At 46.8% G+C, this 25,465-nt stretch overlaps 2 protein-coding genes across 2 annotated transcripts; both read right to left on the bottom strand.

The window, feature by feature from the left end:
• Positions 1-227: 227 nt before the first annotated feature.
• On the bottom strand, positions 228-16,855 carry SV2A (synaptic vesicle glycoprotein 2A). Its single transcript, XM_051992790.1, has 13 exons — positions 16,712-16,855; positions 12,058-13,080; positions 10,932-11,112; positions 10,275-10,426; positions 9,792-9,925; positions 6,821-6,910; positions 6,374-6,484; positions 6,120-6,208; positions 4,859-5,023; positions 4,313-4,446; positions 3,450-3,656; positions 2,581-2,740; positions 228-2,194 (listed from the first exon to the last, which is right to left on the bottom strand). Exons 2-13 carry the CDS (start codon positions 12,677-12,679, stop codon positions 2,011-2,013), a joined length of 2,229 nt encoding a protein of 742 aa, XP_051848750.1. The 5' UTR covers positions 12,680-13,080; positions 16,712-16,855; the 3' UTR covers positions 228-2,010.
• A 5,474-nt stretch (positions 16,856-22,329) lies between these two features.
• On the bottom strand, positions 22,330-25,400 carry SF3B4 (splicing factor 3b subunit 4). The gene is made up of 6 exons (XM_051992789.1): positions 25,299-25,400; positions 24,761-24,889; positions 23,989-24,531; positions 23,493-23,699; positions 22,912-23,085; positions 22,330-22,736 (listed from the first exon to the last, which is right to left on the bottom strand). The coding sequence occupies exons 1-6, from the start codon at positions 25,330-25,332 to the stop codon at positions 22,549-22,551; spliced, it is 1,275 nt and encodes a 424-aa protein (XP_051848749.1). The 5' UTR covers positions 25,333-25,400; the 3' UTR covers positions 22,330-22,548.
• Between the last annotated feature and the right edge of the window lie 65 nt (positions 25,401-25,465).

Below are 25,465 nucleotides of genomic sequence, written 5' to 3'. Positions count from 1 at the left end.
ATACCTGAATGTTCTGAATGTTATACCTGAAAGGTATTCTAAAGCTTCCAGCTGGATATGGACATGGAACAGTCCCAAGAATGTGGAAAAATCCATTTTTAATTACACACACAGAGAAAGAGAGAGAGAGAGAGAGAGAGAGAGAGAGAGAGAGAGAGAGAGAGAGAAACAGACAGGAGGACCAACAGATAGGGATTTGGATAGAAGAAATAAAAGAACACTTTCAGTTTTAAGGATTTTTTAAAATTTTATTTTTCTCTTATTTTCATTTCATTTTTTTCACATCGACTGGAAGGAAGGGGCATTCCCAGGAGGGTGGGAAGATGGACGGTCCCTCCTGGGGTGGAGGGGAAGGAGTTGCGTCCAGCAGGGTGGAGTGACAGAGCTGTGGCTCATAACACATGGCACCAAAAGGGAAAGGGTGGTCTGAGCACAGACACAAAGAGTTCAACAGTCACCACCTGGTCAGTGTTACAAAATGAGGGGAGTGACCACAGGGTTGAGGGGAAAGGACCAGACGCAATATGGCAGGAGGGGGAATTTGGATTTAACTTTTTGTTTTTCATACTTTTCCTCTTTTTCCTGTTTTTTTATTTTTTTATTTTTATTTTACATTTTACAAACAGCTAAAAACTACAATACATCACAACTACAGTGGGGGGCACCAGAGAAAGACCAGTCACACAGGGTAAGGAGCAGCTACAGTTTAAATGGCAGGGGCCATTTCACAGGGGAAGAGATTATAAGGGGGAACCGAGGCTCCTGGGCTGGGGCTGGAACCTCCCCAAAGCTCCCAGCCTGGCTAGAGGGACTCAGGGAAAGGGACCCTGTCTTCCCACTCCGGGATCCTTGTGCTTTTAGGGCCGTCTGCTGGTTTGACCAAGTGCCAGGTCTCTTCGGCTTCCCCATGACTCCGAGAATGGGGCCCCTTTGGAGACAGTGGGTGCCTGTGCTGTTCTCTCTGTGCTATAGTGGGTAGGACCCCTACCTGCAGGGGAACCTGTGCTTCTCTAGGGGGAGAGGGAGGGGACGCTGTGCTTAGATCATATATAACCGGGAGTCGTCCCCTCGTTTCAGTGTCTGCTTTGTCCACCCAGCCCAGGTTACACTTCCTAGGTGTGACATAGGAAGGACAAGCAGGGAACCGTTGGTGAGGCCGTAGTCACGTGTATCTGTTAAAATTACCCTTGGCTTAAATTTCAAGACGATACAGCAACATCCCCCTCCCCACGACATACACACAATACACACACACATACACACACGCACCTGCTGAGCTGCCTCAGAACTGAATATAAATAAATAAAAATAAGAAATCAAATTTTATAAAACTCGGGATTCAAACTTGCATCCCGAATCCGAGGAGAGGGAGGGGAAGGCCAGGGGACTAAGGATTATTGCTACCCCTCCCAGCATCCACAGGGAGGTAGAGGAGGGCATCCTGGGACCCTCCAATTCGGAATTTCTCTCTCCCCAAGATCCCGTATCTCCTGTCTTCAGACCCCTGGTCTTCAGCCTCTCGCCTCCTCCCACCCCTGAAGAACACACAGAAGAGCCAAAGGGGGAAAGAGATACCTCAATCCCAGCTCTGCCCCGGCACCTCTTCTCCTGGATCTTAGCTCCCGGAGAGAACTGAGGTTCATTCGGGTTGAATAAGGGCCTTCTCTATAGGCCCTGAAGTGGGGGTAGGAACCTTAACCATCACAATCAGGGAAGAAGGGGAAGGAGAATCTTGTGTACATTAAGGATATTGGAGGTAGGGAATGGAGCTTCTCCAGATCCTTGGGGGAGAATTCTCTCCTCTGTAGCCCCTGCTCCGTGAGGACCACACACACACTCACACACACTCACACACATGTGCAGGCACACGCACAAACACACACACAGCTAAGACATCGAACACGGGGGGAGAGAAGGGGAACGGGGGTTCTCGGGGCCAGATGGAGGTGGATGGCGATGAAGGAGCTATTGGTCTCACAGTGCGCTGCCCCCGGATCCTCCGGCTCTCCCTCACTGCAGCACCTGCCCCCGGGTCTCTGGAAGTTTCAGAGCAAGGGAACTGCCAAGGGCGAGGGCAGCTGAGGCAAAGAGGATGGGGGCGGCCTTCGTGACCCCCACAAAAGAGGTGAAGATGCTGATCCCCAGCACGGCTGCCAGCTTACACAGCGCATTCAGGAAGCCGAAGGCCGTGGTCCTGAGGAAGCAGGGAAGCGGGGGTCAAAAGGGGACATAACGGCCAAATGGGGCGTAAAGAGAGGCTCAGCGAAATGCCCAAAGGCAAGGGCTGCAAAAAGAACCCAAGGATGTAATGTGGGGGAGACAGAAGGGAGGGTAGAGGTTGTAAATGGGGGTGGGAAGTAGGAGGAGACCCACGGAGATGAGAGAGACTACTGACACTGGCTGTGGGAATCCTGGGAGTAGCAGCAACAAAATACTGGAAAGAACATGGAGTATCTACCTCCATCCATCTTGCCCCTTAGAAGAAATAGTGATTTTCCTCCATTCAGACCCCACAGTCTCTTCTCACCTCGAGCCCTTTAGTTCCTCCATTCCCTCTGTTACTCCAGCTCCCAGGCTCACCTCTTGTCTGAAGGGTAGAGCTCCACGGTCAGCACATCCAGCGCGTTCCAAGACGCGATGCTGACCCCCCCGAAGAGGCAGAGGAGGGCGATCATGGCAGACTCACTGTTCCCGAAGGACAGAAAGAAGCAGGAGATGCAGGACATCACACTGGAACCCGCTGGGGGGATACAGGAGAACTGGACATCAAGATCGGGAGAGTCACAGATCCCAGCCCCAGCCACCATTTCTCCCGCCTATTTATAGCTCAGAATAAACTAACCAACCACGTGGCCCGAACAGGGTAAGATCCACAACATCACAAACCCGGGACTTTTCCTCCTCGGTCCTCCTGATTATTTCGACCTCCTGCCAGAGGCTTCTATCCCGGGCCCCCTCACCCCCACCCCTTTGGCGTTCTTTCACGGGCAGATTGCCCCGCACGGTGCCCGCGCCTAACAAGTTAGCCCCGAATGTCTGGTGCCCAGGAAGTGGCACTGAGCAGAAGCAGAACCAGCGGGGCCATTTATGCAATCGGCCCCCAAATAGCCCGGGAAAGGAGCAGGAATCTCAAATAAAAATGTTCTGACTCATTCCGTTCGGGGTGAGGGGAGGAGAGGGAAGCCGGCATCCAGAAGCGCTAGGACACCTCAAGGATGCTGCCGGGGGGTCATACAGAGACAAGCCTCCTGGGGAGGGGGGCAGAAGGGCGGCGGGAGTCGTTTCTTTCTTTGGCTAATTATTCCTGTTAACTAGATGCTAAACTCCAAGAGGTGAAAGTGCCACCGGTGACGCACTAAATCCCAATGCCCTGGGGCAAAGCCCCGCGGTCCTGCCCTAATTACTCAGCTGTCAAAGCTATTTTCTTCCCACCTCTCCTCCCCAATTACCCAACATCCGAAGTCGGCCAATCTTGTCCATGAGCAAAGCCGACACGATGTTCCCAGGGAGCACAGCCAACGTTCCCAGAAAGCTGACAAAGTAAACCATGTAGGCGCCTTCCCCGGTCCCAGCCACGTCCAGGGGACAGCCCTCCTTGCTGTGCAAGAACGTGCTATTGATCAGCCGGCTACCTACAAACTTGTACTCAAACAGGTCTGGAGAACAGAAAAAAAAGAGTCCAAGGCTGAAGAGAAAGTGCTCTCTCTCTCCCTCTCTTTGTCTCTGTCTCTGTCTCTGTCTCCTCTCCTCTCCCTTCCCCTCCCCTCCCCTCTTCCTCTCTCTCTCTCTCTCTCTCTCTCTCTCTCTCTCTCTCTCTCTCTCTCTCTCTCTCTCTCTCCCCTCTTCTTCTTTCCCTTCTTCCCTCTCCCCTCTCTCCCTCCCTCCCCTCCTTCCCCTCTTTTTGTCTCTCCCTCCCCCTCTCTGTTTCTCCTTCCCTCCTACCCCCTCCCTCTGTCTGTCTCTCTTCTTCTTCTTCTTCTTCTTTCCCTTCCTCCCTCTCTCTTCCTCTCTCACTCCCTCCTCCTCCCTCCCTCCCTTCTCCCTCTGTCTGTCTGTCTCTCACTGTCTTTGTCTCTGTCTCTCTTTCTCTCCTTCCTTCCTCCCTACCTCCCTCACTTCCTCCCTTTCTCTTTCTGTCTCTCTCTCCCTTTCCCTCACCTTCCTCCCTATCTCACTTTTTTAGAGGGCAAAGTGAAAAGGATTAAAGGGAAGTGAGCAGTGTGCTGATGGTGTATCAGTAATCTGTAATGGCCAAAAGCGCCTTCCCCTCTTTCAACATCACCCCCCTTGCTTTATCCCAAGCAAAAAGTACCTGTGTTGTAGAATATCGTGTTGATAAATGTGCAGTTCCGGAAGAACGTGTTAGTGGATGTGACATCCTCGAAGTAACATTCCTCAAACAGCGAGTCCTCAAAAGACACTGACTTCAGTCTCAGGCCAATAAACCTAGAAAGGGCAAGGGAGGGGACAACACGAGTCACAGCCTCAGTCTATTTCCTCGCCCTTGACAGGAGGACACTTAGGTTCCAAAGCCACATCTCAGAAGTTGTTTTGCAAACCTTAGAAAATTATATTTTAATTATATTATATAATATTAAAAATACCAGTCATTGTTATTATGGGAGAGAGGAGAAAGATGAAAATTTTTTCTGTTGCTCTCATATTCAGCTACACCCACACACTCCTGCTTCCCCCCCACTCTTGTGACCATGGAAGACAGGAACCAGAGGTGTCTACACTGGGGTCTTCTCTACACTTCCCAGAGCCTGAGCTCTGCGGCCTGTGTGGAGAGTCATTGGGAGCAGAGAGGAACTGAGAGGAGGCCCTGGCAGAGGGGATGGGAGAAGCCCTCACGTACTTGTCATTGAAGTACTGGCCCCCACGGTGAATCTGGTTCTCCAGAGTGAAGTTGAAGGTCACGTGCTCCACCCGCTCCCCTGCGAAGAGCCTGGTTCGGGCGGCATAGTCAGCTGCCTGGAGGTGGCGGATCATGTCCGGGAACCAGACCGTTAAGCCGTAGTAGCTAAGGAACAGAGTTTGGGGATGAAGTGAAAGGCCAAGGGCCACTCATAACCCAAGAGTCAGTGGTAACTGAGGAAAGGCGTCAGCCCATGGAATGGGGCAGAACACAGACTGGTCAGCGTGTCAGCATCAGAACGACACCTCTCCCCACTCTCCTTCCCTCTGCACTGGCATCCCCCCATCCCTTAAAGACCTGAATGAGCTCTAGTCCCTCCTCACTTTTCCTCTTACAATCCCTGGCTTCCTGCAAGACTCACATCAAATACAATGTTCTGCCAGAAGGCTTTCCAGGTCTAGCCAGCAGCTGCTGCCCTTTTCTCTCCCTCTCCTGAGATTTCCTTCCATCTATTCTGTACCTATCTTAGGATCAAGAATTTGTGGCTGGAAGGAAAATTAGAGGTCATTATGTCTGAGTCTCATTTTACAGGTGAGGCACAGAGGTTAAATGACTTACTCAGAATCTCAAATCTTGTATATATCCGAGACAGGATTTGAATCTGGGTCTTTCTGACACAAATATGTCAGTTTGTCTGCTGTACAGTATTGTCTTTCCCACTAAAATGTGAGCTCCTAAGCACTGTATCTGGCTTAAAGTACACACTTAATAAATACTTGTTTCCCTTATGTCTTTTCTTCCTTCCTTCCCTCCTTCCTCTTGTCAACCTTTCCTTCCTTCCTCCTGTCATCCTTTCCTTCCTTCCTTCCTTCCTTTCTTCCTTCCCCCTTCCTCTTGTCATCCTTTCCTTCCTTCTTCCTGTCATCCTTTCCTTCCTTCCTTTCTTCCTTCCCTCCTTCCTCTTGTCATCCCTTCTTTCCTTCCTCCTGTCATCCTTTCCTTCCTTCCTTCCTTTCTTCCTTCCCCCTTCCTCTTGTTATCCTTTCCTTCCTTCCTCCTGTCATCCTTTCCTTCCTTCCTTCCTTCCTTCCTTCCTTCCTTCCTTCCTTCCTTCTTTCCTTCCTTCCTTTCTTCCCAGTGTTTAGCACAGTTCCTGGCACACAGCAAACATGTGTAAATATTCATCGACTTTCAGCTCTTCCTCTGTTATCCCTTTCCCCCAATAGACACAAATATCTATCCAACCCCAAAAGCCCCTCACCTAAATGACATGGTGAACCACACTCCCATCATCATCAGAGTGATGCGCCGATATTCGGGGCTGAAACAGGAAAGGAAGTTCCCCCAAACCTAGAGGTGGAAGCAGATGGTCAAGGAGAGGAAAATGCACATCCTCCCCCCTGCCCTATAAGTCACCTCTTCCCAGTCCTAATCTAGGAGTTCCCCAGACTCTATATCATTCTGTTCTCCTATCCAACCAGACACTTTTCTTCCCCTTCAAAACCTTCCTATTACCTGGCCCCCCAGGCTCATTGCCCGGACCCCCCAGCGCTGGTACCAGGTCCCTGTGTCTGACTGGATCTCAATCAATTCATCCTCCTGACGGATGGTCTTAATGTGGGTCACCTGTAGGAAAGAGACAGGTCCAACTGTCACACGAGAGTCAAGGGGTTGGTCGCATAGGTTCCATTCCAGTGGAAGGTCATGGGACATGGAGACAAGTTAGATATGGATAGAGACAGAGACAGTGACTGAGATAGCCAGAGAGAAATCTGACTCAGTGTGAGATACTCCTGAGCACATGGAGAGGGTTATGGGGAGGTTTGGGGGATAGCCAGAAGTCTTGACCTACGTGAGAAGGAAGGAGAAGGTTACTCATTCAGGACATTTGTAATTTCTGAGTCTGCAGAACCCCAAAGTGGAAGGAATCATACCCAGGATGGGGAGGAGGAAGTGACTTACTGAGAACACTCTCTCGGGATGCCCCTTCGCTCTCATGTTGGTGTCATGAACTTGCTTCAGGACCATCCAGGCTTCATCATGTTTCCCATTCTGCAGCCACAGATACAGGTGCAGGATTAAACCTCCCAACCTCCTCAGATCACAGCTGCTTCTCTCACCCTCCCTCCCAACCACTGCCAGTCCTCACTCGCACCTACATTAGTTTTCATCTGATTCCTCTTTTGAGATATAGACATTCATCTCCAACCTACAAGGCATGGGTTCAAATAACAGACTCTGCCAAGTACTTGCTGTGTGAATTGGGGCAAATCACATTTTGATTCTCTGATTCTCAAGTTTCTTCTTCTATAAAATGAGAAGATTGAACTAAAAAATATTTAAGATCCCTTCTAGTTCTAAATCTATGGTCTATGGCATCTCAGAGACATACCACCACCACTATCACGCCTAACCCCTAATATACACACAAATCACACCGAGTTTCCTAGGAATAGTGTGGACTCAGAGGTCCAGAGCTTTAAAAAAAAATACCTTAAATATTATCTTGTCCAGTCCCATCATTTAACAGAAGAAGCATGTGGAACTCATGAATTAAACTGGTCTCATTCACACACTCACACACACACACCTAGAACCCAGGCTTCCTGACTCCCATTCCATGGTTCCTTCCACTGATAAGCTCTTGCCCAACTCAATAGGTTCCCGCTGGATACTAAAGTGGAGAGCAACAGAGGGACAACCCAACAAGAGATTCTTAGTTGGTGACCTCAAGGCAAGAAAGGGGGAAATCTCGGGATAAGGAAAATGATGAAAGCTATTTAGTTGGATCAGGGAAGTAAGGAGGACATGGGATCAGAGATCTGAAACTGAAAAGTCATCACCTCTTCATTTTGATCACCACAGGATATTGGAGGACAATGGCCCCTGGCAGGTAGGGAATCCCCAATGTTCCCCTGTCTCAGGAGCCTTTGGGACTCTCTTTGTGACTATTCACCTGTTCTTAAAAGAGAAGGAGGAGGAGGAGAAGTCTCAAGAAAGTAGGACAGGAAAGAAAGGAAGGAAACTAGCACAAGCAGGCTGAGAAACTGATGTGGAGTTGATGTGAGTATAATCTCAGAGGAAAAAAAACTGAGATTCTAAGAGAAGGAACAATAACTTGATGAGACAGAGGTCACAAAGAGCAGATTATAAGTGGTCTGAACTGTTCGCTTCTAGTGCTAACAATAGTACAGGGGATGCCCCACTTTTTTGGCTTTTGCTTCTGTTCATTTATTAGTTCTCTCAGGAAGAAGAGAAGTATTTATTAAGCACCTACTATGTGCCAAATACTGTACTAATATAAATTTTATCTTAGATGATCTTCACAACAACCCTAAGAGGTAGGTGATATTATTACGCCATTTTACAGTTGGAGAAACTGAAGCAGAATACTGTTGAGTAGCTTGTTCAGCTACTGTCTAAATGTCTAAACCAAATTTGAATTCAATTATTCCTGACTCCAAGCCCACAGATCTATTCATTGCAACTCCTTGGGTTTCTCTTTCAAGTGGAAAGGCTTTGTTATCAACCTTCATTTCTTAAATTTTGCTCTTTGTTCACTATTGTTAGAAGAAAGAAAGAAAGAAAGAAAGAAAGAAAGAAAGAAAAGAAAGAAAGAAAGAAAGAAAGAAAGAAAGAAAGAAAGAAAGGAAGGAGGGAGGGAGGAAGGAAGGAAGGAGGGAGGGAGGAAGAAGGAAGGAGGGAAGGAGGGAGGGAGGGAGGAAGGAAGGAAGGAAGGAGGGAGAGAGGGAAGGAGGGAGAGAAGGAAGGAGGGAAGGAGGAAGAGAGGGAAGGAGGGAGGGAGGAAGGGAGGAAGGAAGGAAGGAACTGAGATAAAGAGGTTAACATTGGCATTTCTAATCTACATAGTCCATTAGAGAAAGTGAATGGTGAGATACACAGAACAGAGAGACTTTACAAGTACTAGGACCTTCCCCATGTGGAAAAAACTTGGGAGAGGGAAAAAAAAGAAAATTATTGATTTATTTTTACAAATAAGTCCTGAGCAATAAGAAAACAAAACAAAAACAAAAAAACAAAGATCCAGATTCATTTTTAGGCAAACAAGTTAGCAGCCTTTTTCTTTGAAAAAGGCTGTGAACAAGCTGAGAGCTAGTATTGCTAAAGTAACTGTCTCAAAGAAATAATGTCTTCCCATTGTTTTTTTTTTTTTTTTCCTCCCTAGTGTGTAAAAGGAAAACCAATTCCCTGAGAGGTAGAGCTGAGGAACTTGACTAGAGAGAAAGTCAGTCTGGAGGGAGGAACTGAGGGGAAAAATGTATTACTACCCACAAGAGGATAGGAGGCAAGAAAGAGGGAGTACTCTAACAAGCTCTTTTTCCATCAACCATAACAGGACCTACTCTATACAATGCTAGAGAGAGAAGAGAAACTGAGTACCAAGAAGGTTAAATAATGTGGCCAAAAGCTAGCCAGGTAATTAGATGACAGCATTTGAGCCCAGATCCTAACTCAAGAGTTCCTGATGTCCAGACCAAATGACCCTTAGGAGGAGAAATCATGTGGCAAGGGAGGTAGAAATCATACCAGAAATACCAGAAAACCACTGAAGTCGGGGTTTTTGAAGCCCAAGCTTCCTGAATGAAATTGTCCTGGCCATCACTTCAGAGTGAGTGCATGGAAGAATATATTAAGCCATAGATAACATTAAAGACTTTTATACCATTCCCGCCACAAAGAGTAATGGCAAGATGTAAAATCCCACCACATAGAGCAAAAGCCATTGTGAAAGGGAGAGAGCCAAAATCAGAGATCAGGATCGAACTGAACTAGCTGTAAGTCATAAAAACCTCAAAGGAAAGTTTAAAAAAAAAAAAATCAACCAATGAATCAGTAGATAAAAGGTAAAAACCAAACAGCTAAAAATCCCCAAACAAAAAAATTTTCCCTCCCAATTTTCATCACCCTTTACCTCCAGGAAAAATCGGGGGCTCTCTGGCTGTGTGGTCAGGGCCCCAATGGCAAATACAGAAGGAAAGGCACACACGAGAACAAAAACCCGCCAGCTATGGAACTGGTAAGCAGAACCCATTTGGAAACTCCATCCTGGAGAAAAAAGAGAGAGAGACAGAGAGAGACAGAGAGAGAGAGAGAGAGAGAGAGAGAGAGAGAGAGAGAGAGAGAGAGAAAGAGAGAGAGAGAGAGAGAGAGAGAGAGAGAGAGAGAGAGAGAGAGAGAGAGAGAGAGAGAGAGATCACTAGAAACCAGAAAGAAGCTCATTCAGAAGCTCCATCCTGGAAGAATACCCATTTTGGAGGGGGGAGATTCTGGGGCTTTTATTCTAGCTGAAAATAAATATTCTAATCTTACCAGATTAAAGGGAGTTTCTGCCTCAAGGGAGGGGAATCCAAAGGGGTATCTCCAAGAGGGGAAAGGTCCCTTGTGGGGTTCTCACCATAGTGAGGAATGATGGCCCAGGCCATGGCAGCTGCATACACGCCACCAATCATCCAGAACATGCAGAGCCAACTCAAATGCTCCCCTCGCTTCTCTTGGGCCAGGAACTCGGAGAAATAGGAGAAGACAATAGGGATAGACCCCCCAATCCTGTAGAGAATTTCAGGGAAAAGGTTGCTGAAGAGCAGATCAGGAATCAGGTCCCCCAGGCCCATTCTCCCTACTTCCATTCCCCACCACCAAACCCATTTCCTAACTCTTCTCTTCTTCTAAAGATGGGGAAAAAAAGCTTCTAAAATGAGGGGTTCTATAGGAAAGGAGGGAGCAGTTGGAAAATCTTAAAGACTAAGAGAATGGTTGAGATGAGGACAGTTACTGGGTCACTGGGGTGACCAAGACGATGGGAAGTTCCAGGGTTTGAATGGGTTCCATATAGTTTGGAAAATTAGGAATCTGGGAAAGTGAGAAAGCTTCTGGGTGCTACATAAATCTCTAATTTAGAGTGGCTTCCACCAGAAGACATTTCTGAGGAAACTGAAGACATTTAAATGGGAATGTACATCTGGGAATGGAAACAGAAGTTGTAGGTGAATATAAGGAATACTGGGAGTGAGGAAAAGAAGGGAAGGAAGAAATCTTTGGTATATGTGCTCACCCAACCCCAGAGAGCAGGCGGCAGAGGAGGAAAGTGCCGTAACCCTGGACGAAGGACGAAAAAAACGCGAAGACACTGTTGACGGAGAGTGAGATGAGCAGACACTGTCGCCGACCCAGTCTATCAGCCAAACCTCCCCAGAGAAAGGCTCCAACCATCATACCCAGGTAGACAATGAGACCTGGAAGGAGGAACATAAGAGGGAAAGGATGAGAAGGTCACTCCAGCCAAATGAATACAAAATGAAGTAAAATTATTGCAAGATGAATCAAGGTTAAACCTGAGAAAAGACAGCTGACTGGGATCTTATTCATCTCCAATAAATCTCTCAGTCAGGGAATTCCCATTTCCCCCATTAAATGTAACCTTTATTCCTTCCAACACCAATCTCAACCCCTTTCTTTCTTCATAATCTCTTTCCTTTCAAAGTCTGTGGAGCTCTCTCCTTAATCACCTCTGAGAGGGGGCCACAAGAGTCCTCCCCTGCCTAAACCTTTTGTCCTGAGACTGTTGGCAATTTGGGTATTACCAGGGTCCACCCAAGTGTCAGTAGATTATAGCTTTCTCAGCATTAGGACTCCCCCATCACACACCCCCACCTGGAACTGACAGCTGGGGGCAAGGTCAAATAGTCTCTCTCTCTCCCCCATCCAAGCAAAGAACTGGGATTCTAACCTCTCCCAGCAGGGCACAAAGGAAGCCTAGATGAACAGAACTGGCCTCCCATTGTGACAGAGATTAAATGCTAGGAAGATAAACCATTTCCCTTGACTCTAGTTTACCTCCTAAGGGGAGTGAGAAGTCCTGAGAGGAGGAACACATAATCAAACTCATTACAAGCATACAGTCCCAAGACCAAAAGTGGAACAGGTCTCTTTCCCTTGCTCTTTGCAAGTCCTGGTCCGAATCCTTAGGGGAGGACCACAAGGTTCCCAAACCTTGGTTGGGAATTTGGAAAAAGAAGGAGGAGCTGGAGGAAGGCCCTATTGTCCTTAGCAGATACTTTGAGGGGTTGGTCAGTGCCCTGTAGTGTTTCTGTGGTCAGAGTGGAAATGGAATAGGGGACCTACCAAGGAGGTAAAGGGTGAGAGGTGGAAAAGGAACAGGAAAGGCTTTGGTTTCTCACCTAGCATGCCCTTGTTGGAGTCAGACAAGCACATGTCCTTTTCAGCACTGGGCAGCACAAACCCTACCACGAACACTTCGACCCCATCAGCCATAAGTGCCAGACCCAGCACAAAATAGAGGGTCCATTGGAACCGGCCATGGCCACACTCCCGCAAGATGGTTTCATATTGCTGGGCCAGCTCTTCCCTCTCCTTCCGTCGCTGAGCTTCCCCTCCAATTCCAGGGCCTTCTCCATCACCCAGGCCTCCTCTCACCCCAGCCAGGGGAGCCCCATCTGCCAACCGCTCTCCCTTTCCTCCTGATTCCCCCCGGGGGATTCCCTGATATTCCCCCTCATAGATCTCCTCATCTTCATCGTGGCCCTCAGTAGCATCACTGGATGCACCCCCTTCTTCATCATCTTCCCTAACTCCATCCCCACGGTAATAACCATCAGCTGGGGCAGGGTAGTCATCATCATCATCCTCCTCCTCAAATCGGGCATAGGACCTCCTGGAATATTCATCCTGAACTCTGTCAAGGCCCTTAACTACTTTCTTGGTTGCATGCTTCTTGACCTCCTTTGCAATATCTTTAGCCCCCCGGATGAAGGCTGTCCGATCTCGGAAGCCTTCATCCATGGCAGTGACTGAAGTCTTTGGACACCCCTTAGGGGTCCCCCCCTGGCTTTCTCTCTCTCCTTGTCTTGTCCCTTAAGAAACCTCTAGATTTTAGAAGACCCCCTAGTAAATACACTTTACCCCAGGTAAAGTACATTCAAAGAGCTTTGGGAATAGAATGAAAGAGGATATAGGACCAGAAAGGGGCATATATTAAAGGGATAGGGAGGAAGAGAGGAAGGTTTTGATGGTATTTGGTAGAAAACATAAACCTACAACCTGTTCAACATAGTCAAATAATGGGGAATTGGGGAGAGAGAAAGGAAAGGAAATGAGAATCAGGTTGGCTGGAGCTGAGTTGGAATGTTCAGGCTAGCAAAGGGAGAGCAGTCAGGTCTCTGTGGGGAATTCTGTAGGTTGTCCTGGAAGAGAAAGGAAAAGAGAAAGAAAAAGAAAATAAAATGAGAACCAGAAAGAAGCCAAACAATATTCAATGTAGTCCCTTTCCCATCCCAATCCCTACTCTGCCCAACCCAAGTTTCAAAATGGCTCCAGAGTGGTAGGATGGTTGAACCAGAGAGAGAAGACTCAGGGCCATCTCTTCCCTTCCAGTAATTAGCACCTTCTCACCTTAGCTTTGGAGAGAACAGGTACCAGCTCTACACAGAATCTGTCTAGAATTCTATTCCATCAGTTTATCCTATCCCTTTCTCTTTAAGCTCAGAAACCCCACCTACCCTAAAAAGAACTAGACAAAAGAAGATTGGGGGGAAAAAACTCCAAAGACATATTAGCATCGTTGTCTAACTTCCTTCAACTCGACACCTTGTTTTTATTTTATTTTATTTTTTGGTCCAATAGTTAGAGGGTGTGTTTACCCCTCTGGTCTGGTCACCTTGGTCTTCAAACTAATATATAATAGAAGAATGCGATGAGGCAGGTTTGGAAGATGGGGTTCCCACATCCTGCCCATCATCACACTTCTAAGGTCTAAGTCCTACAAGGACAATACTTCCATTTTCTTAGACTGTAATATATCCCTCGTGCCTCTCCGTCTGTGTCACAGACAGAATACCATCAAGGTCAGGAAGTCCTGGGCTCATGAACAGGGCTAGACCTTGGATACCATTGAGTCCAAATGCCTTCATTTTACACACGACGGGATTGAGATCCAGTGAATTTAAGGAACTTGCTTAAATCATGCCCTTCAATTCATTCCTCAGGTCTCTGACTCCAAAGTCAGACCTCTTTCTACAGTATCTCCCCCTCCTGTGGTGGAACTTACAGAGATTGACATAACCAGCTCAACCAGAGCAAAGGTTCACATTCTACCAGAAACAGAAACAAATAAGGGCCATCTCTGGGTACAACCAAAGTGGGAGGAAATATTGGCTAGAGAAACAGAAGGAATGAAAGAAAAAGGAAGTGGCTCATGGACTAAGGGACATACTAGGGGGCTGTGACTATGTCTTCCCAAGGGCTCCAAGATTCCCCGGAATGTGACCAACCTATACTACCCATTCATGGCCCATTGTCTTGACCAGGGAAGCAAAAAAAGAATAAAGACTAAGATTTGAGAGGGAGACAGCCCTGGGAAAGTACTACCACTTCCCTCCAGGGGCCAATAGCTGGATCCTCTCTCTATGGTTGGGGTGGAGAGGAGCATCTTTATTTCAAACATACTTACCTCCAGATTCCGCCTTCACTGGAGAGGTCTTAGGTCTTCTTCCCAGTCTAGTCCTAGGAAATCTTTCTCCACCATCCCGCCCCCTGAGGACTTCCCCTCCTAATCCCCACTTAATCCTTTTTGTCCCTCCTCCCTGGGGTTGGGGGGAAAGGACTTCAAGGATACTGCATTGCGTCAAAGATTGATGCAGAATAAGGGGAGTATGTGGATTCCCCCAAAATAAAGTTCAAGGAAAAGATCATAGGAGATCCACCCGTAAGCTCCTTTGGGGTATGTATAAAGTCTTATCAGAGGAGATTCCTTATAATAGCTGCAGGTTAAGCTGGGGAAACTGAGGATACCACCAGATGGGAGATTGGGAAATAGAACAAAAATCAGAGCCTAGGTTACTCAGGCTGTATCTAAAACCATGATTAGCTTGACCAAGACTAATGATCTCTTTAATGTTTTGGAGTCAAAAGGCCTCAGTTTCAATCCTGTCTCTGCTACTTACTTACCTGTGTGACCTTGTACTACCTTCTGTGGGACTCAGTTCATCATTTCAAGAAAGAGTTGGATTAGATGGCTTCTAAGGTCCCTTCCAGTCCTAAATCTCTATTTCTGTCATTTTTTTCAGTAGCAGTGAACATGAATACACACACACACACATTCCTTATCCTTTAAGAAGAAAGAACTGAAGAATTACATTCAAGTTATCCCCTCCCCAATCCAAAATGGACCTCCCAAGAGTCCTGCAGGAGGATCTGCCTAAGGCCATACCCTGTGCTTATCCCTCCATTTGCCCCAGGGATATGGAGGCCGCTCTCCAGAGCATTGGAGCAGCTCATCCTTCTCCTCCTTCCCCAGGTAATAGAGTCATACGGGTCAGATGAGGGAGAAGAGGAGTCAGAGATTCCAAGAGCTGGCTAAGACTAGGGGAAATAATGCTATTTTTAGTTTCAGTCTCAGTGAAGTGTATAGAGACAGGGGGCTAGAGAAAAGGAAGAACCTAGAAGGGTGTAATATGGAGCCAGTCTGGTTATAAATACTGTGAGACCATAAAAACTGGGATTCACTCCTCTTATGGATTCTGTAGAGCAAGTGTGTGGAGAGAATCAGGTGTTTTTAGTTTCCTTAAGCCAACCGTGGCTGGGAGATTTGGGGTATAGAAGGACCCCAATACCTCAAAAGCCCTCAGATATGAGACACAATTCATCTTTTCCCCTCCATCTCCCATCACAAGTGACAAGGTCATTGGTAAACTGAATACCTCCAAATCCCCACCCTCCTGAGGATGTTACAGGAGGATTGTCCTAGAGCTTCCTACCTCTTTTTCCAGAAGCATAAGCAGAATCTCAGCCCCCACCCTCAAGGATATGCAGAACTGTGCTAACACCTCCCTCCTTCCCTGCACCCCCCTCCCCATTTCATTCCAAGCTTGTGCGTGAGGAAAGGGCCACTGCTGTGAAGATAAAATGGAGGTGACAGCTGAGACTGTAAGGGAAGGAATATGGAGAGACAGGAGCTCAAAGACAGGCAAACAGGACACAGGGACAGAGGCCTTCATCAAGACTATATTTCATATGTCCCCTTCCCCCTCTTTTCCTGATCTAGAGGGCAAGAAGGCATCAAGAATTAACCATTTGTTTTTTTCTAAGCCCCTTTTCCATCTCCTATTCCCCCAAGCCTTCATGCTAGACTAATGTCCATTATCACCTCCCCCCCCACCAACATTTGGTGCCTTTATCAACTGCCCACATCTCCAGGTATCAATCTCCAGGCTATTTACCACTCTCCCCACATGCAAACTCCCCACATTCTGCCCCTCCAACCCTCCCAAATCTACCAGGTACAATTCTCTCTTATTCTATTTTCATCATTCAGCATCTAGCCCCTTCCCACTCCCAACCTATTTACCTCAAGCTTCAGACGTTGAAAAGGAGGTATAATCTACCCCCACCCCACCCCCCCTTGGCAAGGTCATTTATCCTCGGTCCTGATGTAGGAGAGACTGGGGAGGGAAAGAAGAAGTCAGGGACAGATTTGGGGCTTGGGGATTTGGACAGTGATATAATTCAGAGAATTCCCCAAACGCCCCCTTCGTTCCGAGGTGGGGGGAGGGGGAGCTTGAGAGAGAGAGAGAGAGAGAGAGAAAGAGAGAGAGAGAGAGAGAGAATCTTAGTGCAAATAAATATCCACCCCCTACAAAAACTCCTGATGAAAGATGAGGACCCCCCACCTCAAAAAAAAAAAAAAAAAAAAAGGCACTGGAGCATAAAATGATTCCAATTTGAATGGAGAAGAGGATGCTTCAGATGCGGGATTGAATGGGGAAGGGAGGAGAGAAGGGAGCCGGAAAAGAAGGGATGAAGGGTCGGGGGTCTCACCTGGGAAGGGTCCCCGCGGCAATGAAGCAGGGAGGAGGATGTCGGGGCCGCTGGGAGGAGGCGGCGGCAGCTGCTGCTCTGGGTATCAAGGGAAGCGGCAATGCAGACCTGCCCCCCCACTCACACCCCAGCTCCGCCTCCCCCCCCCCCCAACTCGCGCAGCCGAACATCGGAAGAGACCATTGGGGGGAGGGGGAGATTGAGGAGACTAAATGGAAAGGAAAGTACCGACTCAAACCAGAGGTAGGGAGAGATGAAGAGATGGTTGAGGGGACATTTGTCAGAGGGCAGGCGGAAGCCCAGCCTTGCTCCCCAATAAAGAAGGAAAGAAAAAAATGGGGATTGTCTGGGAAAGAGAGAAGTAGAAAGCTACAGGCGAGGCAGGCAAGGGGTAAGCCCTTCCTACACGTTCTCTATGAGGTCCAAACCAGGAGAGGCAGCTGTGGGCGCCCTGCTTCTCAGGGAGCATACCAACCAGCCCCTTGCCTACAATCCAGCAAAAATTCGGACTGCTTAAATCTTCAAGTCTCGGAACCCTCCCTATAAAAACACCATTCCCCTAATTCCCCCCTTCGGTTAGCCATATGGCAGTACCTTTTGCAATATCAACAGCACATGCCTAATTAGTGAAAACAGGGTGAATAGAGCTTGATTTAGGGGGTAGATTTCCTAGAGCTTTGGGCTCCTGTCCCCACATCGGAGGGATGGTAGATATATGCAAACCTCTCTAAGATATCCGAATTTCTGATTTTTTATTGCAAGGAGACTTTCGTCCATCACCCTTTCTTTGCTCATTTATTCCACTACCAGTTGCAGAAATAGACACGCAAGAGAAAGGGGCATTAATTGACTATCTCCTGCCATTCTCCTTTTCCTTTTTGGTCACAGTGTGTAAAGGAACAAAAATCAAGAACTTCCTCACATTTTGCCTTTCCTCCTGCTCCCCCCTTCCCTCCACCCCTTCCCCAAACCCTTCATCTCCATCCTGGGCTAAGAGACCTCCAACGTCAGATTTCTCCTCTTGTCAGCGCTTCCTTTTTCCCAGCCCCCACCTAATCCTCCCAAACCACACAACCGAGTGACTAAACCCATGAGCCTTGACTCCCAGGCACCATGCTGCTCCCCCTCTAGAGAAGGCTAAGGAATTGAAAAGCAGTTCTATTGGAAAAAGCACTGGACCAGAAATCAAGACACCTGCATTCTCTCTCCTCTGTTCTTTCTGTTTGACCTTGGAAAAGTAATTTGTTTCTTTGGTCCTATTTCCTCAATATAAAATAAGGCAATTCAGTTCCAATCATCTTGTGATGAAGAGAGCCATCTACACCCAGAGAGAGGGCTGTGGGAACTAAGTGTGGATTTTCACTTTTTGTTGTCTGCTTGCATTTTTCTCATTTTTTTTCTTTTTGATTTTTCTTGTGCAGCAAGATAATTGTATAAATATGTATGCATATATTGGATTTAACATATTTGATAATTTGTCATCTAGGAGAGAGAGGGGAATTGGAACACAAGGTTTTGCAAGGGTTAATGTTGAAAAATTATCCATGCATGTTTTGAAAATTAAAAAATTTTAAGAAAAAGAATAAAATAAGGCAATTAGACTAAATGGCCCCTAGAATCCCCTTTTTTGCTCTAGATTTTTAAAATCCCCCTTATTCAAAAGGGGGTTTCATCTCCTCATCTCTCTTCATCTCCTCCTTAATCTAAGTCTATATGCTAAAATAGGTTAAATAATAATAGTCAGTACCCTAGACTAAGGTACCTTACCTTCCAGAGAAAGGCAAGAAGGGGTTAAAGATTCTTCAAATAGATATTATACTAATGGATTAATCATGTTTATAATAGTAAATTATTTTATCAATTCATTTTACTGAATCAATGGGAAAGAGATTAGAATGCAGAATTATTAATGAATGGCTGAAAGAGCATCAAATTGTATGAGAGTAGTGTGGAAATTTACTAAGAGATAAAGAGGTAAAAGAAAACAGAATTTTTACTGGAGACTACAGTCAACTCAGTCTAGAGTCAAAGACAGTCAACCCAAACCAAACCCAGATACGTCTGGACCCTAGATTGATCATCAAAGATACACAGAACTAAGACCCAAGTACCACATGCAGCAGATCATAAAACACTGAGAAAACAAAGAAATAACTTGCAAATAATCTTGTGTAACCTTTTTTTATCTTAGTATAGAAAACTCAGAGAAATGGAAATTTACCCTCATTTCTTTGTCCCATGCAAGGAATAAGGTCCCTGGAACAAGCTCAACTTACTCAAATTTAGGATCATGCACACGTTAAGGAAACTTTTGAATATTAGAATTCCAAGACTGCTGGTGATTGATCCTAATATCTCTTCTACACCCTATCTCTTTAGATCTTAAATAGTTTACCTTTTTCAGACCCCAAAGAGGCTTCTTAATTTAAATTGTGATTATGAAAATTAGAGTAGACACAATTCCCCTCACTCGACCCAACCCACTGATTCCAAGAAGTCCTGTCAACACAGCCCATCTCTCCTTATCTAGCTTTTCTCATGGAGTCACAGTATAAAAAAAAAAAAGCACTGCAGGTAGATTTAAAAATCTGAGTTCCAGTCTCAGCCTCTTTTCTTCTGTTGTTGTGTTACTGCGGTTGAATTATAGAATTTAGAATTGGAAGGAATCTTCCAAGTCATTTAATCCATTAAAATCAAAGAGGTTTTAAGGAGATTCTCAGATGGGGTGGGAATGGTCTAAAATTACTCTTGAAGTCCTCCACTCACTTCACTAAATCTTTCCTTATTTGTAAAATGGGAATATTTGCTCTACTTCACAAGAATGTTGTGAGATCAAAGAGATATTAAGTATCTTGTAAAGATAAAGTAACCTCATTTAAGTACCTTGTAAAGACAAAATAATGCTATACAAGTGAATTGTAATTAATGTTATTTCCTGCCTTTCTCATTGGCTTGTGTTGCAAAAGACAACTCAGAAATAGGAGGAAATATATATATAAACTTATTTTATAGTTAAAGTCTGTTCACTAGAACCAGCTTCCAGATCAATTGCACAAGGTTCTTCCAATAGGAAGAAGGAGAGGATGAGATAAGCAGGGCATTAGTGACATTAAGTCCCAGAGAAAGGATAAGGACAAACAAAGTAAATTAGCCCCTGACTTCTAGAAGCTTATACTTTAAAAGAAAACACATGAAACCTAATTGAATAACAATGTAAGGCATCCTTCAACAAGAATTAAATTCAACATTTGAATGCCCAGTACAAGACACCATTAAGAGACAATGTACAAAGAGCTGAGGGGGAATATAAAGCTAGAAATGACAACAGTCCTGTGAAAATTATAATCTAGTAAACTAGAATAAAACACAAACATAAATACAATGCAAGCAGGATTAAAGTACACAAGAGATCCAGAGTGCTGAGAGATCCCAGGAAGGAAAGATCAGTCTGAGGGAGGACAAGTGGATGAAATTAGTGAAAACTATATAGAAAGAATGGCGCTTAAGCTGCAATTTTTACTTCTGCAAACCAAAGCCTTAATTTTACAAATAAAGAAACTAAAGCAAGACCAGTTAGCTGGCAAGTATATAATAGCCAATGCATTGAGCGATCAGGTGATAGAATGGATAGAAATGAGACAAAGTAAAAAGACCGAAGCTATTTCATAGGCAGAATCAACTTAGAAGTGGTTTAATGAGTATAAATGAGGAAAGTGGTTTTGACTTTGATTTTGAGGCACAAGGAAGAATAGTTGTACTGATGATAGAAATAGAGAGGTCAGGAAAGGAAGGCAAAATGTTCCTCTACTTACTCAATCAACATATCACAAGTGTGAGGTATCAATAGGACTTGCAAGTAGAATGAGTTGAGGACAGACACAAGCACATAGTAATGCTGAAGAAATGCTTAACTGGCAATATCATATAGGCTGTTAGATAATAAGGAACTGGAATTTGAGTAAAAGATCAAGCTAGAGAAGTGTCATTGGGAAAACAAAAATAATTGAAAGTCATAAAACAGATTCAGTTGGGGGGGAGAGAGGGGTTGAAGTATAAGGCTGAGGCTCTCAGAGTATTATGTATTTAGGTAATGAAGGAACAAAAAAGAGCTGGAAATGCGCAGATGCTGCTTCAGGAGTGATTTTTCCAAATTTTTCGATTGAGTCAAAAACTGCAAATGTCAATGACAATGAAAACTGAGAAAAGATGAATGCATTTGTCAAGGTAGGCACTGGTGAGTAGTTTTAGAAGAGGAGTATAAGTCAGATTCTGTAGAGTTAAGAAGAGGTTGTAAGAAAATGGGGGCAGCCAGATAGCAAAAGATTGAGTGCCAGATGAGGTGTCAGAAGACCCAAGTTCACATACTACATCAGATACTTATTAGCTGAATGACCCTAGACAAGTCACTTAACCATTTTCCCATTTTCTGATATGTAAAATGAGCTGGAAAAAGAAATATTAAACAGATCCAGTTTCTATCAAGAAATTCCCAAGGGGGTCAAATAGACAGACATGACTGAGCAATAAGAATACATACATAGTAGATATAAACTACTTATAGAAAACACATTCTTGTCCTCTCTCTCATGGGTTCAAATCTCTCGAAGGTAATTCCTAAATCTACACATAAGACTCATCTCCACCTGGATATGCTATTAGCATTTCAAATTCAGCACATTCAAGACAGACTCTCCCACTGTAAGCCTACCTTATTACCATTTCTGTCCCATCACCCACATTTACAACCTAGGAATCAAACCTCCTTCTGAAGTTATCATCCTTCCTATAGTTCAATTGATTCTACTTCTGTACCTTTCACACTTGTATGCTCTACATTCTCACTAACTCAGGCCTTCTTCAGTTACAGCCTGGATTCCCCCAACAGTTTATATAATCAGTGTTCCTACACTCACAGTCTCTTCCCTCAGAAACCTATCTACCAAAGCTACCAAATAGTCAGGTCTCACCATGTCATTGGCTTGCCCAAGAAGCTTCAGTGGCTGACCACCTCTTTTGTTTGATATTTATAAAGCTCTTTATCATGAGGGCTAATTTCTCATCATAAACCTAATACACACTATGTTCCAAATTGGCCTATAGGCTGTTTCCTTACATGATCTTCCTTTTTCACTTCTGAGCAAAGATATCTTCCATGTCTAAAATGATCTTTTCTCATTCCTGCTGTGGGCTCAGCTTGTACCACCTTATACAAAAGTTTTCCTAATTGCCCCAATGGTTGCTAATATGTATCCCCCCCCCCCCCAAAAAAAAATTATGTTGTATATATTTCCTATTTGTTCATCAGCACACATTATTTTGCACATTATTTCCCTTTAGAATGCATAAGCTCAAAAAGGAAAAAAAAAAAGACAGATATGTAAGCTCATTGAGGAAAGAAATTGTTTCATGTCTGCCTTTGCAACCCCATCACAAGCACAATAAGAGGCCCTTTATTAAGTGCTAGGTGAATCAACCTAAAATAAGTAAGGTAATATTGAGAAGAATCAACAGTCAAGCAGTAAATGAACACTTGCTATAATCTTTACCCTCATCCCTCCATCACAGGCCTCCCTCCTGAAAGGAGAAGAGAGGAATTCCTACAAGAATAACATACAGGATAAACAAGGGATCCAGCTTTATTCACTGTCAATATCTGGGGAAGAAGTGGAGCCCAACATAGAAAAAAATCCAGTGGGGAAAAAAAATCACACTGGAAGAAAGGACAAATGTGAGGAAGAAAGGGGTGCTTGAGGCCCAAGGGGCAACAGTTCCTCTGATTGGTCCAAAAGATAGGGAGAATCTCAGAGGAGTACAGTAGGTTGTAGGGAAATTTGGCTCTACTGAGGAAGAGGACCCCGAAGGGGACCACGAGGGGGAACTGGGGGACGGGGGGAGGGTCGGGGTGGCGGAAGAGGTCCTCTTTGGTATCCATAAGGTGGAGGTCGAGGGGGACCACTGTATCCGTGGGGGGGCATTAACGGAGGAGGTCCTCGCATACCATGGGGAGGCATGGGGCCTGGGTGACCTAAGTGAAAAAAAGAAAGAGATGAGAAATAAGACACAGAGAACATCTCCAAACGAGGTACATGTACAACTATTTGGGGGAAATAGGAGATTCGGAAAAGTGAAGGGAGAGCAATAAATGGAGAGTAAAGGACTTAAGAAAGGAGAAAGTATGATAGAGGTAGGGATCTACTCACCCATGGGAGATCCAAAGGGGGGTCCTCGGGGTGGCATTCCCATAGGAGGAGGGCCAGGATGAGGCATTCCTGGGGGTGGTCGTGGAGGAGGCTGTCCCCCTGAGCCTGGGGGCCCTGCATGGGGATGACCCAAGCCATGGGGACCATGGTGGGCTAGCTGCATCTGAGACATGCCTACACAAAAGAAAGAAGACATAAGAATAAAATGGAGGGGGTGGGGGTGGGGGGAAGAAGAAACTAAAATCATAGAAAGGAGAAGAGTAACAGAAGGCCAGGAGTCCAAAAGAAGAAGAAACAAGTGGAAGGATGAGAGAAAAAGAAGGGGAAACAGTTGGTAGGAGACAGTCTTCCTCAAAGAGAAATCTAAAAGTTGATTTGTTAAAATATAAAAACCATTTCCTATTCTCACAAGTTCTCCCCAGGGGGTCATGTACCATTCCAGAAATAGAATTAGGAACTAGGGGAAGTTGAAAGGATAAGAGGGACAAGAGGAGTCAAGGGCATAAATTATAGGCCAAAAAAGAAAGACAACCAAGAAACAATACCCATACTCCCTGTCATTTCCAGCACAGAACACCTACCGGGATGAGGCATCCCACCTGGTGGGAATGGATGGGGATGTGAGTGTCCATGTCCAGGATGTCCAGCCCCAGGGGTTCCTGCTGATGGAGGGCCATGGGCTCCAGCCCCAGGAGGCATGGGAGGGGGAGGCATGGCTGGGGGTATTCCTGGAGGAAGGGCTCCAGGAGGTGGCACTGGAGGTGGGAATGAGCCTGGTGGGGGCATACCTAAGATAAAAAGGAGAAAGAGGAATCTTGTATGGAAAAAGAGCAGGTCCCACAAAATGGGACAGAAACATCCCTCTACCCACCTGCCATCCGCACAAATTCCACATGAGAAGAGAGACATTTTAAACAGGACTCGTTTACAGCCGCTCCAAGAGACCCTACTACATCTACTAGCTCCAACCTCCCCTTGCAAACCCTGCCTCTACTACCTCCCTGAGGAAGGCTCTCCCTCTCTGGTCCCTGCAGCCTGACCCTCCCTCCCACACCACAGCCCCAGCTCCTGCCTCACCTGGTGGAGGAAGCCCAGACCCCAAGGAAGACACCACAGGATTGGGGGCAGAGGGCGGGGGTGGCGCATCAGCAAACAGCTGATGGGGCCGATCTGCCTGGGACAGCGGGTTCTGGGCGGCCAGAAGGCGCTCGGCAGCAGAGCCATGGCGCTCGCCCTTAGAGTCCTTCTTGAAGGCGTAGGATACGGTGATGGGCCGATTGCACAGATACTGCCCGTTCATGGCCTCGATGGCCGCATCAGAGGCATCAAAGGAAGCAAAATTGATAAAGGCGTAACCCTTGGAGTTGCCCGTGTCTGGGTCCCGCATGATCTTGGGCGTCTGCAAAATCACCCCAAAGGCGCTGAAGGTGTCATAGAGCAGTTTTTCATCGATCTCGGGGTCCAGGTTTCCTATGAAAATGTTGGCCCCCACGTCCAGATTCTTGTTGTGTGCCGATGCTTTGTTTACTCGTATTGGCTTCCCATACAGTTTGATCATGTTCATAATCTTAATGGCGTAGTCGGCATCCTCCTCGCTCAGGAATTCCACAAACCCATAGCCTGGGGAAGGGACGGGACAGAGGTCAGCCTGGGCGGCCCCCACACCACACCAGGGCCAGCCCGCACCCCCGGCAGAGAGAGCAAAGGCAAATATCATCGCGGAGGAACTGAGGCGGACAAAGGGAACCGCCAGGTCTCAACCCTTGCAAAGGGTCCTAACTCTCGGGCCGGGTCCCTGATAGCCAGGCCCGGCTGGGTCCGGGAGGCGCTCCTGCCCACGCCCTCTCACCTTGGTGCTGCCCCGTGACTCGGTCCTTGGGCATGTGAGTGTTGACAACGGGCCCCGCCTGCAGAAAGAGCTCCCAGAGCAGGGGCTCACTGACCTTCTCGTCCAGGCCCCCCACATACACCGTGGCATCTGTGGAGGGAAAGGGACGCGGCTGTGAACCGGGGGCAAGTGGGTACGCGGAAAGACGGAAGTGGGGGATGTAGCCGAAAAGGGGGCGCGGCCGATCCCGAGAAGCCGGCAGTGGTACCCGGTGGACGCCGGGCCGGCGAAAGGGCGGCCATCGGACGTTAGTGGCCAGGCCGTCCTCCGGGGCAGCAGCGACCCTCCCGGGGCCTCCAGGCCGCCGCTCTGGAGGCCAGGGAAGCCCGAGGAGCCCTTCCCTCCCGCCCGCTGGGCCTGCCCGGCCATGGGGTCGCGGAGGCCGCTCGGGTCTCTCAGACGCGGCAACGCCTCTTCCCCGGCCCGAACCCTCTAGACAAGTCGGGCTCAGGCCCGTGCACAGGAGCGATTCCGGACTTCCCGCCTCTTCAGCACTCACCCTGATTCCTTTCGGAGATGGGCCCCGCCGCCATACTGAATGTGCTCCCGCCGTCTCCAAGCAGCGGGTCCGCTTCCTGAGAGTTTCCGCTTCCGGGGCAGCGGTAGGGGCGGAGCCGCCGGAGGAGGATAGGCGACAGGCGCGGCAGCGGCCATCTTGGAAGCAGC

The sequence above is a fragment of the Antechinus flavipes genome, chromosome 4, assembly GCF_016432865.1.
Source record: "Antechinus flavipes isolate AdamAnt ecotype Samford, QLD, Australia chromosome 4, AdamAnt_v2, whole genome shotgun sequence".
In the NCBI taxonomy this organism is placed as follows: Eukaryota; Metazoa; Chordata; class Mammalia; order Dasyuromorphia; family Dasyuridae; genus Antechinus; species Antechinus flavipes.
The sequence above is the reverse complement of the archived record's forward strand: the minus strand, read 5'-3'. Positions and strand labels throughout refer to the sequence as shown.

What these genes read in the sequence shown, in the direction of transcription:
- SF3B4 (XM_051992789.1), bottom strand. Translation starts at nt 25,332, where the DNA reads ATGGCGGCGGGGCCCATCTCCGAAAGGAATCAGG. An exon ending in CATCTCCGAAAGGAATCAGG is followed by an intron (nt 24,890 to 25,298) that starts GTGAGTGCTGAA and finishes TTCCCTCCACAG; the next exon opens with ATGCCACGGTGTATGTGGGG. An exon ending in GTCTGGGCTTCCTCCACCAG is followed by an intron (nt 23,700 to 23,988) that starts GTGAGGCAGGAG and finishes TTTTTATCTTAG; the next exon opens with GTATGCCCCCACCAGGCTCA.
- SV2A (XM_051992790.1), bottom strand. Translation starts at nt 12,679, where the DNA reads ATGGATGAAGGCTTCCGAGATCGGACAGCCTTCATCCGGGGGGCTAAA. An exon ending in CGCCTGCTCTCTGGGGTTGG is followed by an intron (nt 10,427 to 10,931) that starts GTGAGCACATAT and finishes AATTCTCTACAG; the next exon opens with GATTGGGGGGTCTATCCCTA. An exon ending in CTCTACCCTTCAGACAAGAG is followed by an intron (nt 2,195 to 2,580) that starts GTGAGCCTGGGA and finishes CTGCTTCCTCAG; the next exon opens with GACCACGGCCTTCGGCTTCC.